General features: G+C 38.6%; 1 protein-coding gene across 1 annotated transcript in view; it reads right to left on the reverse strand.

Moving 5' to 3' along the window:
- DNAH10 (dynein axonemal heavy chain 10) overlaps window positions 1-13,163 on the reverse strand; it is a 57,122-nt gene extending 43,959 nt beyond the window's left edge. The window contains exons 1-15 of the mRNA XM_054392909.1: window positions 12,941-13,163; window positions 10,388-10,516; window positions 9,511-9,645; window positions 8,595-8,710; window positions 7,973-8,114; window positions 7,425-7,582; window positions 6,478-6,708; window positions 5,662-5,852; window positions 4,992-5,190; window positions 4,052-4,246; window positions 3,255-3,425; window positions 2,280-2,456; window positions 1,797-1,922; window positions 984-1,153; window positions 189-340 (exon numbers count right to left, since the gene is read on the reverse strand). Coding sequence (XP_054248884.1) covers window positions 189-340; window positions 984-1,153; window positions 1,797-1,922; window positions 2,280-2,456; window positions 3,255-3,425; window positions 4,052-4,246; window positions 4,992-5,190; window positions 5,662-5,852; window positions 6,478-6,708; window positions 7,425-7,582; window positions 7,973-8,114; window positions 8,595-8,710; window positions 9,511-9,645; window positions 10,388-10,516; window positions 12,941-13,163 — 2,515 coding nt within the window. The remainder of the gene's footprint in view (window positions 1-188; window positions 341-983; window positions 1,154-1,796; window positions 1,923-2,279; window positions 2,457-3,254; window positions 3,426-4,051; window positions 4,247-4,991; window positions 5,191-5,661; window positions 5,853-6,477; window positions 6,709-7,424; window positions 7,583-7,972; window positions 8,115-8,594; window positions 8,711-9,510; window positions 9,646-10,387; window positions 10,517-12,940) is intronic.
- Between the last annotated feature and the right edge of the window lie 5 nt (window positions 13,164-13,168).

Genomic DNA, 13,168 nt, shown 5'->3' on the forward strand with positions numbered 1-13,168 from the left:
CCACTCAGTGTTTTAAATGGAATTAAATCATGAGAAATATTCTCCTGGACCAGAGTCTGTCTAACTCTGGTCTTCTGACTCTGACCACAGCAACAGAAATGTACCACTGAATAAAGTGTAAATTTGAAGATTTTTTTTTAAACAGCAAATCAGCATCGAAGGCCATCTGAAACTAGTCGCTCCGTTACCTAAGCAATTCCAGTTGAGTCTTCTGTGCCCTGGTTTGAATATTGTCCAGAGTTCTTGAATATGATCATGAAGAAGTTTGGTTTCAGCTTCATTCAATGTTCCCATTAGCCTGTGATAGCGATCCAGCATGACTTTCAATCTGTTTATGTACCTAAGAAGTGTGAGAAACACAACAACAACAAAAAACATTAAAAATATGATTTTCTGGAAATACAGGTCTGAACTCAGATCAAAGACTGCATAACTTCCTTTACTCCCTTCAGACTTCCAGGTAAACCAAGTTTTGCAATTTCCTATGGTTCCAACAGCAGCTGGATAAACTTCTCATGCCCCAACTCAGAAAAAGTTTTCCAGACAGCCTTAGTTTGAAGCACATCAGTGAACTCAACAGCTGAACTTCAAAATCCAGTTAGGACTCTTATCTGTGTGCTAAATGTCTATGATAAATTGGGCAAAAATTACTTACCCAAAGCTGATTAAAAAAAATTTAAATGTGATCTGAAATGTAAATGGTACTAACAATTCACTGCAAAACAAAGTTGTTTTTTTCTCAGATTTGTTGAGATATTACTTTGTCTGACATAGTCCTAGAGAACAAAGGATGCAGACAGTGCTAGAGAAAAGCTTATAGTGCAATGTGGGCATTAGTAATTTAGCCCTTACCAAAAATAAAAAAATCACTAAGAGCTTTCATATTTCCACAATGTGATGAATGGGGGCCCATTCTAGTTTAGAGTGAAATCATTTGGAACAATTATCTATGTCTGTGAGCAGGTACTCTGTTACAGCCTTACCTAAGATATCTCTTTTCCTGTAATGCCACATATCTTGCCATTTCTGGCACAGTAAACCCTAATTGTTCCATGTACTTCGTTTCAATAATAATCTCTCGGAGCATGGGAGGAAAATTCACTACGAAGCGGACACTTTTCTTTGTGGTGACTGGGTCCTCTGTTAAAGAGCTCTACAACACAAGAGCAGCAGGAAGGAGAGAACACCAAACCATGACAACACAAGGAAGAGGTTAGTTCTTGGAGACTTTTGATAAGGCAGCAGGTAAAAGTCAAAATGGTTGACATTTAAAGCTTGTGTAAATGCCATTAAAATTTGACAGCAACCTCAGCATTCTAGTTTGAGAAATTACACACCTCTCTTTACATACTGCTGCACCCAGTTATAACAGAAATCCCAGGGCAAGTTCATAGTCAGACAAAAGTTTAGTTATAACAGGATTCTGCATGTTCTCTGCGTGACCTCTCTCTAATCTGAGTCCCAGGTTTTGTTGTAACATCTCAAAGATGTTACACCAACCCCCCTAAAATTAACACGCATTACAGTAGAGAAAACTACATAGAGAAATAACATTCGTCCGTTTTCCAGGTCATTCAGCAACTACGTCTTATAAAGCCCCACAAATAATTCAGAGCTTAGAAACTTCTAAATTTTCCTTTCAAAAACTGTGTTTTAAATAGTATTCTTAGAAAAATCTCACTGACCATTGGAAAGGTTCAGTTCTTCCCCACAGAGAATGATGGTAACACCATCTTCCTGTATCTCACCTGCTCAGAAGTCTTTGGATTAACATGGGTTGCAGTCTCACAATAGACAATGTTTAGCAGAGTATTTTCCATCAATTGGGGCAGCATCTGTTCTGTCTCATCTCTCCACTGACTGTATTTTTGATCTTCATACTCCTTCATCTTCTTGGCCACATTAAGATATATTTGTTTTACCTAGAAAAGAAAATTCTGTATAACTAATTTTAAAGACTATGTGAAATATTCAGCATAATCTCTCTTAATCTGCGGTCTCAATATGGTCTCTATTTTTCATCAGACGAGCAGGAAAGTAATACCTTGTAATTAATGAGGGTGATAGAGAATTCAGGCTCTTGAATTCTGTCACTGATTTTGTCAATGTGTCTCTGGGAAACTGTGGGACTATCCCACTCAGTTTTTCATGTCAAACATGACTTGCTGCATGCAAAGACATTCTTGGAATTTCATCTCATAGAAAAGCACTTTCACATCTTTGTTAAAAGGATCTGGGAAAAGTATTTCTTCCCTCATTAATGAAAAGAACCAACTTACTTCCTTCCCACGTTCACTAGCAAGCATCTCCTCAACTTCCTGAAATCGAACAATAGTGTGTTTGATCTTATGGAAAAGGAACCGGGACCAGGATATTGCTCCAGCCACTGGAGGATGATTCTTCCACAAAGGTGGATCATTTTGTTTCTGAACAAAGATTTCATTAATCTTTTCAACCTAGAAGAGAATAAGATATCACAAAGAATCATTTCTCCACTTTCTTGTCCGTGGTCAGTATCTAAGCTGATACACAGCACAAACTGAAGTTAATTTCAGCAGCAGGGAAAAAAAGAGATAAACCCACAACATTTTAAATGTTTTTTTTCATGCATCTTTTGTCTGTATTAGCTGCATTACAGGAATGTCTTTCTGTCACTTGTGGAACTACCATCATGGCAGTGTTTTCTGCAAAGCTGTGGTTTACTGATAAACTAAATGTTCTTTGAAATGGCAAGAAAAACGCAATGACATGGAAAGCGTTCCAACACAGAGAAATTATTTCTGCTTTCATTGTTTCTCTCTGACACATTTTGGTCATATCATGAACTTGCCGTCTATCACAAGAACCCTGTAGGGTGTGAAAGATGTATTCTCTCTTGAAGAACCATTGTTGAACTGCTCTTCACAAGGCTTTGTTGCATTCAGAGTCCATGCAAACATCTTTCAGTTCACACAGTGCCACATGTACAGACATGCACACTCATTTTAGCACACTAACCACACCACTTCTCCAACAGACTCCAAAAATTAGCAATTATCATGCTTTGTAGAACTTTGCAGTCTTTCAGATAGTAAATTACGTTGTACAAGTATTTAGACAGAGATTCACTAAAAAGCTTGATGTACTATATAAGAAATTGCCTTGAGCAACCTGGTCTAGTAGGAGGTGTTCCTGCACACAGCAGGGGGATTGGAATGAGATGATCTCGAAGGACTCTTCCAACCCAAACCATTCTGTGATTCTAAATTCAATACCTCTTTACAGTATTGGTCCAAAGTATCATTGAACTTTGTCATCATCTGCTTATTAATGACTTCACGGGTGCGAATGTGTTGGAAGTTTAACAGCATGTCAAATGCAGCTTCTGCTGATCGAAGGGTCTTAAAAGATTCATCAATAAATTTTTTGGTCTCTTCTTCAATAACCTAAACAAAGAAGGAAGGCCAAGAAATTCTACCACCTAAAGATGCATCTTGCAAAAACCAAGAAAGGAAGGCAAAATGAAAATACATTTTTATAATAGTAGTCAAGCATATTTTCAGTATTTTTGGTCTGAAAAATTACTAACAAACCGATGGCTTTCCAGAAAGCTGCAGGAAACTGTTGTTAATTAATATGTCTGCTGGGCAGGTACATGAATCACAGAACACATTGTAACAATTGTGGGTATTCTTAGCTGAGGGGTGAAGGACTAAATGAACCCAGAAAAGGAAGTTTTTCTTCTTTGTAGGACATAATGGAGACATGTCATCACATGACTACAGGGAGGTTATATGTAGTATCCTCTGTTCATGCTATAGCTGTTCTGTCAATGAACAGAAAATGTGCTTCACCATTTTCAAGATAAACCAAAACTATAAACAGAAACAACCTGGAACAGAATACTGACTTTGAAAAATTGGTCAAATTCCTCATTTTTTATTTACTTATTTGTTCACATATTCTTTTTTTCACAACCTTACATTTTCTTTAAATGAGACTGATGACAATCTAAAAGGAATCTGTATATAGCAGGTAACAGAGCAGGGGAATCACATTATATGGTACTTACCGAAACTCCTGCTCTAAATCCCTCCATAATTAATTTCCATTCATGAGCACTTTTGACATTAAAAGGGTCAAAAGTCAAATTTTCCATAGGAATAGTTAGACCATTTACTCCTCTCAGTAGATCATTAACACGCTTTGGATTCCCTGTGACAACTTTCAGTTCACGGCCAAATGCATTGTAAAATTCTCCAATGATCTGTGAATTCAGATGAACATATCAGAAAACTTTATTTTTAACAGTGGTTTTCCTGCCATTTAAGACAGCTTTCTGATAGTATTTTCTTTAAAAATAAGAACAACTCAGAGAATTATCAATTCATGCTGTCATTTATACTTCATAGATTTCTATATACAAAACACTAAGTATGAGTTTTTCATGGAAAAAACCCAACCCACAGTCTACAGGCACAACACTTCAGCTGGTAAAACAGACAGTAGTTTTGGCTCCTTGTTATTCCATTTTCACATATGCAGCTTTTATATACACAGTCTATAGCCTTTTACTAGTGATAGACCACTAATACTGCCAATTACCCTGACTTAAATTAGCCTGAACAAAATATCTCTCCATTCATATATTATCCTGCAATTAATATATCATTTCATATATGGTCAGACTTATATTACAGTATGCTTAGATGGTTGTTTTATCTGAAACGGTATCATTAAGCTAGTAACCCATGAACTCTGTGGAACAGTTACTTGAAGTCTGTGTATTGGTAACAGCAGTGCACACAGTAATCTCTCTCCTCAACCAGTACCTTGTCTCAAGCATTAAGTGCAGCTTTGTTGGAAACAAAGGCACTGCTAAGATCTTAAACACAAACCCACTCAAAAAACTAAAGGCTGATAACATTTCAACAACTGCAATACAAAAGAATTTCCTCTACAGCATAGGACAATGTCCATACAATCCTTCTCTTTATTGCCTATATTACTACCTGCAAAATATTATACAGATCTTGACAGACTCCAGTCATATAATCTGTTTTTTCAAACAACCGTTTTCGGTCGAATTCCCAATGTTGCTCTCTTCCTGATGCTTCAATTTGGGCACGAACAGCAAAATAACACTTCTTCCATTGTTCCAGAGTGCTTTTGGCTTCTGCTATTTTCTTTTTTGCAGCAAGTTTATCTTCTCTATTAATCAAATCAAAAGAGTTAAGATACTATAGATAGAAAGGCTACTGATAGAAAGTTTTATCTCTACTGAATTAATACACTCCGGTTTAGCAGCTTTTCATTATACAAGGTCTAGGCCAAACATAACTCTGAAGTTTTAATTTTCAATGTGACTGATTTCTAAAGGAGGTATTATCTCAGACCTGATGTTGATGATGTTTATGGCACTTTTTCGCTACTAAAATTTTATTTGGTTTATTGATTTCTGTCCAAAATACAGAAGAGCACAAGCACCTATTTCTTCAGTGCTGATTCAGTAACATATGAAAATTACAAAATAAATTTACTTTTAATTGACTTTCCAATAAACTTCTGATAGTAAAAATGCTGAAATATATATTTGATGAAAGTGTTTTCTTACTGCACTTCAAGAAAAAAAGCAAAGCTTTTAATAAATACAGCCTGATTAAAGATGAATCCAGGACTTACTTAAACAGTGTGTCTAAATCCACAGCTTTGTACACTCTTGCTGAAATTTCCCATGCAATTCGTTCCATGAGGGGCACCATCCACTCATCCTTGTTGTAATGCCGTGAGATAACCCATACAATTCTCAGGGTTCTCATCAGTGCAGGAATTGTATCCAAGACAACATTAAGTCCAGTGCCATATGTTAAATTCTATTAAATGCAATATAAAGGGTGTGAATAAGATGTCATGAAAATAGATGCACATTCTATAAAGCAATAGTTATTCCATAGATATCTGAAGTTAAGAAGCTCTGTGACACTATTCAATAACCCAGTCAAGGAAACACCCTGGTGCCTAAGTAACACACAGTGAAGGATGTGCAAATCTGCATCTATTGCTCCAAATGCTTAAGTCCTGTCTCATTCATATTCTTTTTTCCTATAAATGTATTCCAAAACTGGTTTTGGCTCAACTCTTTACGTGGATGTTCGGATGGTCTTCATTAAAATTCAAAATTGAGACATCAGCTATAATTAGTGAGAGAAGCTACCTCAAAAATGGAGGAGAGAAATCTTTGTTTTCCTCAATTCAACTATGCTGAACTCTCTCAAAGCTGTGATTTATAAACCAAGTTGTTCACACTTCTGGGCTCCTGTTTGTAAGTATTAGGACAACGGTAACTTAAAACAAGCAAGCCTTTTAAAATTAAATATAAAAAAGCTAAAGTATAACTTTATTCCTGATAAAAAGCAAAAAACAAACAAGACATGATTGTATCAACTGAGAAACCAATCTACAGTTAAACCTTTACACAGATTTCTTAAGGACACAGACCTTCAAATGGTGTTCAAGAGCTGAAAGAAACTTGACATTATGCAGAGCATCCACATGACGTTTTCTGAGGTCACTTAAGACTATCTCTAAACCTCCAATATGTGCAGATTCAGCTTCCTGTAATATTTCCAAGACCTTTTGCACTTCTGGAAGCTTTGTCTGTTCCGTAAGAGCACCTAAAGTATCATTTCTTTCACGCCAGAAGTCAAGTTCTGCAAGTGGACCATTACCCTACAAGTAATGTGGAATAAAATATTGTTATGCAAAAATGAAAGCCTATAAACAGGACAATATTTGTTCTTTCTTTTCAACATGCTGTGTACTGAGAAAAACCTGAAATAATTCAACCACGCAAAAAAACCCACATAGAAGAAGATTTTTCCATGAAATAAAAAATTTTATACATGCTGAGGGAACTACTTATGGGGAGCATATCCCTGAGTTGGAGGTGGAGAGTCCATGCTTGCAAAAGCTTATGCAGGAGTAACTTTGTAGACATGAAATCCTTCGGGAAGTTTAATGGGATTAGTCACATGTGTGTTTGCAGAATCAGAACCCTACAATTCGATTTTTTTTTGTTCAAGAGATGACTTTCTTCTAGAAAAAATATAGTTATCTATTTTAAAAGAAATAATCACTGCAGCTTTTAATATTTCATGGCTCTTTAGAAAAGTGCAGATAACAAAAGTGCCTTCATTTTCCACAGTTATCCTGAGGGGGTAGGATCTGCAGTGAGTTACTTTATATTCTATTTATATTCTATTTCCCAGAGTCACACAGTTCCTCACAGCTCTTATTCCACTTTACATCAATTAGTAAATGGCTTTCCAACAATCAAACATGAAGATGGATTAAAAATGAGAATAAACCATTCCAAGAGATTCTTGTGGGGAAATGAAGTAATGTCTTTGGGAATAAAAGAAGGTTGGTGTTACAGGCAATATTACCTGTGGAACCTTTTTCAGTTGTTCCTCTAGAGCTGTGGATATTAATTTCTGCCAAGTCATTGCACAACATTCCAGAGCTTCAACCACTTCTGGAACTGTGGCAAGAGCAGTCACTTCTCCATCTAGATTTATATTTGGCATCTCCATTTTAATGTCTCCTATTGGAAGAAAAGGCACAAAGAATTAACTGTCTTGTTCCATCAGAACTAATGAAGTACTGGCACTGAAATGGCTTATGCCTTCCATCTTGTAGCTACTTCAGGACAGGTAACACACCACCTGCTCTGTCTGTTCGAGAATATGGTAAAATACATCCAGTTGCTTGACAACACAGAGCAAACAAATTCCTTTAATTGCGTCTGGAGCTTCCCCAGAAAGTGTATGTATTTGGTATTCTATACAAAGCCATTCCTAGGTCCTCTTCCTCCTTTTGTGTACTCACCACAGCACTGGCATAGGCAGAGCACTTGCCTTGGTTTGTTCATAATCAACTGAGTAACAGAATTTTTGCCTGTTCACTCAAGTCTCATTCCTCAGCCAAACCTTACCATATTCCGCGGGCTGTTTTTTCTTTTCTGCTAGCTCAGCCTCAGGCAAATTCTTTTTTTCAGAATCTGTGTTTTCACTATCTGGATGCAAGGAAGTGTCTTCAGTTTCCTGCTGACTGTGGGAGGGAGCTGCTGAAAACCCCTATAACTCAAACAGGTACCATAGATTAGATGGTTCATATTAAAAAAGGAAACCACTAAAGTTGGCTTAATAGCAATTCACTTAAGCATTGGATATGTTGTTCCAAAGTTTAATTTAAGTGCATCTCCTTCCATTTCACTTCTTTAGCACCATTCTCTCTGCCCTAACTTCTGCAGAATAGCTCCAGCATGCTTTTACAGAAGTATATCAGCACAAAAATAAAGGTATCTGGTGTCACAGTCTTCAATATTTCTTGTATAGGACCAGGCAATTAAATAATGCCTGTGTCCACATCCTTACAAAAATTTGGGAAACAAAGTATCAAATAAAGATTAAGAAAAACTTTGGTTTAGCATACAAAGGTCACTCATTAAATATTAGTATTTCTTATGCACAGTCCATATGGTCAGTAGAATACTAAATAGACAAATCGTTTAGAAACACTCAGGACTCCACATATAACAGCTGTAACGTGTTTACCTGTGAGATGGCATTCTCTAGCATCGAAAGAGTATCATTTGTCAGTGCACCAAACTTTATCATTTCAGGAAGAACCTCATCAGCTTCAGTCAGATCATTAGGTTCAGCAACTCTTTCTAAAGAGTATACAAACAATTAGCATAAATCTAATAGGTAAAGAAAACATCAAGTCCTGTCCATAATAGGTTAAAAGCCCAACAAAAAACCCTGGCTTGTTCTGGTTTTAATAGCACAGATACTCTTTCAGAGGGCAGAAAATTGTCATCATCTAACTCAAGTCTTTACAGTCCAGCCTTATAGTCAAGAAATGGGTTTATGTTCAAACAAAACAGTGGCCTTGATTTGAACTCCTGTTCTACAGACATGGAGGCTCCAACCCTCCAACTGTTTAAAGCCAGGCTGGACATGGCCTTGACCAACCTGGTCTAGGAGGAAGTGTCCTTGACCATGGCAAGATGGTTGAAACTAGATGATTTTTTAAGGTTCCTTCCAACCCAAACCATTCTATGACTGTGCTTATGATAAAAGTACAAACTATCAGAATAAAACACGCTGCTGTTGTGTATCACAACTAGAGTCATGTCAGGAAGTCTGATACCTGCTTATCACCATTGTATCGTCTAACTTTCATACACAGCTCCTCAACTTCAATTTTATGCAGTTCTAGTAGTTGTAGTTACTACATCTCTAGTTCCTTTAAGTGCAGCACGAAAGCTTCATCCTTACTGGTAGAATGTGGAAGACGTGAAATTCCATAAATTTCATGTGGCAAGTGTTCCTACCTCTACCCTGAGAGTATTCCTATCCAGTTAATTAAGCTGGATATGCACTACCTTGCTTCCCAGGCACTATCACCTTTTCTGTGTTTAATACAAAGACTAGAAATGCTGCACCTGCAGTTTTTCAGGGCACATACCTTTGGTCTCTCTCAGAAAATATACAGTAAAATTTGACAAAAAGTCTTCAGGAATTTCATCAGAAGCCACGTAGAAACACACTTTGTCAGTTTTATGTTCTTGTAGCTGAAACAGAAAATAAATAGGACATATGACTGTTATTGTTTGCCTAATGCAAGCAATAGACAATAATCATTAGTTTCATTTCATTATCTTCACATTGCTGTCCAACTTAACTACTAAAATAAACTAAATGTTAAAAAAAAAATCACTCAGCTAACAGTAAAAATCATCTGCATTGGAAAAAATGTTAATTTACAGACCAACAAAATTGAAAGTGTTAGTGCCTGAAACGTAAGAAACCAGAAAGCACTTAAATGCCTGTCCCCCCCATACCTTTCTGAGAATGTGCAAGCCCCTCCTTCCCTTCCACCTGCACCTCAGTCATAAACCAAGTTCACTTAGAAATCTCAGGCTTTGTCCTGACCACCAAATTATGTAAAATGCTCAAGATACAAAAGCCTTTGTTCACTATTCCTTACATGCTCCTCCCACGGTGTCTTTATCCAGCAATTATTCCAACTGCCACTTCTCTTTCACAAGCAACTCTAGGAACAGCTAACACAGTACCTGAGCAGCTCACTGCATTTTTCTCACCAAGTCAGTGTTTTGCCGCGTAAATTACTTTTGCAATGTTTTGTCAGTCAACATCAGAGGCAGACACCACAGGTCACTGGCTTTAAACAGAAATTCCTGTTCTTGTAAAACATTCTGTTCTGCTCCGAGTATCTGCTCGGTACTGTACCTCCTTAATTTGCCTACCAGTTTTGCTGAAACGTTTGCATCAGGAAGCCAGCATCATCATATGCACAAAAGAACAGAGTGAAAATGACAGACTTACACTCTCAGTTGTAAATTTTTGCTCCAGTTTGCTCAATTCAGACCCACTAGCGAGAGCTGATACATGACCTGACACAGTTTCACTGTCTGTAGATTGCAAAGGTGTCTTGCTTTCCTGAGTCATCCCTAAGAAAGAACAACACAAAAGACCTCAATTAAAAAACAGATATTCCACTCATATAAGATGGATCCTTTCATTTTGCTTCTTAAAATAAATGACTGAGCATTTTCCTCCATCTTCGGTATCTCCTTTCAACAACCAGTCATCCAAACTTTGTGTTATCACACATTTTCCCACAGGACAGCACTGCTGCTGAAGAACTGAATCCAAATAGCATATGGCATTCCACAGGTAATTGGTCTTTATTTAGAATATCCCTACCAGTATTTCCCAATGCAACTGATTTTTTGTGAGAAAATCAGTAACTAAGTGCATTTCAAAGTAATTAAGTGCATTTCATGAAACCACTTTGTAAAAGGAAATGAACAAGTAAGGGTTTTGTTGTGCCAGATCTATGACGTGGAAAATGTTTGTAGTTATGTCATGACTAAGAAGTGATGGTGAAGACACTGTAACACAGCAACAACTGCATGAATTTCCATGGCCAGTGAAGAACTCCAAACTTCATTTTATACTTGTCGCAGTGGAGAGCTGGAATCCCCCTCCCACACTGACAATAACCAGGCTAGCTCAGTCTGGAAGCAAATTAAGCTGTATTTACAGGCAAAACTACAATCTATAATGAAACACAATGAATATGTACAAATATACACTATTCACAACATTTACAAATATGTACAATCAGCAGAAAAACACAACAAAGCCCCTTGGGCCTCCCAAAAGAGAAGGGCTATGCTTCTTTTCCTCCTCCCTCCCAGAGCAGGCAAAAGGGAAGAAAGCCAAGAAGCAGAGAGAGGTTCATTAAACTTAGCTTGTCCAGGTCTGTATGCGGGTGTGTGTTATCGTCAGCCAGAGAAGAAAAGAAGCAGGCAGACAAACTGAGAGTGACTGCGAGACTGTTCAACTTTGAGTACTGACTCTTAAACGTTTCTATCTCTCAAAGTGTTTAGAATAATCACTATTTTGCTTTCCTACACCCAATAGTGATTTATTTACATTCTTTCACATTTCTGCTCAAACTTTGTGAGAAGAAATCAAAGACACAGTCTTAAAACTATCACAATACTGTCCTTTGGAAGATATACCATGTCTTCTTTCCCTTTCAGCACAGGCTTCTGGACACTTAAAGAGGAAAGGCATAGTTGCCCCTTTGCGCACTGATATTATTATCGAGCAATAAATATTTTCTCCTATCTTACTGATTTTGAACATTAAGCTGCAGCATTGCAGCTGCCTCCATTCAAAGCTGCAGAGTGGGAAATTGAATTGTATAATTTCTTTAGTCTACTTCCACCGACACCAGGCTTCAGCACTTACCTTTCATGGTCCTGTCTTTTTCGCACAATATGAAGAAAATTCTTTTATGGATACATAACACCAGGCCATGACTCCTTGCTTCTGCAAGTAACTGTTTCACAAGCTTGTGGGAGTTACACAGATACTGACAGCAGAGAAGAATTGAATCTCTGAGCCACTGAAAATTGTTGCACTCTTCTAACACCCTTTCTGTCTTTGTGTGTGTGTGTGTGCGTGTGTGAAAACCTTGTCTGTAATACTCTAGTCAGAATACTGAACCAGTCTCAGCTCTTTACAGGACCACCACTTTCATCCTCAATAAACTACATCAGAATAAATAGAGGAGCTTGCAACTCAGTTCACATGACAGGAATGTGGTTATGGATGGTTATGTCCTTTTTAGGAAAGACAATTCAATCTGGCAAGTACAAGATAACAGTGGGATCAGGCCCAGCCAGCATGGGTTCATAAAAGGAAGGTCCTGCTTGGTCAATTTCACCTCCTTCTATGACCATGGCACCCCTGTACTCAGCCCTAGTGATGCCACAGCTTGAGTACTCTGTTCAATACTGGGTGCCACAGTATAGGAAAGACACTGACGTCCTGGAGCATGTCCAGAGAAGAGCAACAAGGCTGGTGAGGGGTTTGAAGTGCACATCGTACAAAAAGTGGCTGAGGGAGCTGGGGTTGTTCAGTCTGGAGAAGACTAAGAGGAGATCCTATTGCTCTCTACAACTACCTGAAAGGAGGTTGTAGTGAGGTTGGTGTTGGCCTCTTTTCCCATGTAACTAGTGATAGAAGGAGAGGAAACGGGTTTAGGTTGTGCCAGGAGAGGTTTAGATTGGACATTAGGAAAAATTTCTTTGCTGAGAGAGCAGTGAGGCATTGGAACAGGCTGCCCAAGGAGGTGATGGAGTTGCACACAGGTGTAGCGCTTCAGGATATGGTCATGGTAGCTGGGTTACAGTTGGATTCAATGATCTTAAAGGTCTTTTCCAACCTTAATGATTCTATGATGGGAAAAACAAAGGCCTGATGGAGGGGGAAAGAGAGAGTTGGAGAGAGGCGGCCAGAGCGAAGGGTCTGGCAGTGCCAAAGGAGAGCTCGCCAGGGCAGGACAGCGGGGCCCTTACCCGCTGCCAACTCGTCGTTCTGGCTGCGCCCCTCGGCCCGCAGCAGCAGCAGCGCCATGCCCGCCTCAGTCTCATCGTCCCGCTCGAAAAAACGCAGCACGGCCCGCGCCTCCTCGCCGTCGTCGCGGTTCAGCAGCTCCTCGAAAGGCGCCGGATCGATCAGCCCCAGGACGGCGAGCGCCCGGTCCCGCAGCCACTGCACCCGCACATCATTCAGGCTCATGGCGG

The sequence above is a fragment of the Indicator indicator genome, chromosome 26 (genome assembly GCF_027791375.1).
Source record: "Indicator indicator isolate 239-I01 chromosome 26, UM_Iind_1.1, whole genome shotgun sequence".
Classification (NCBI taxonomy): Eukaryota; Metazoa; Chordata; class Aves; order Piciformes; family Indicatoridae; genus Indicator; species Indicator indicator.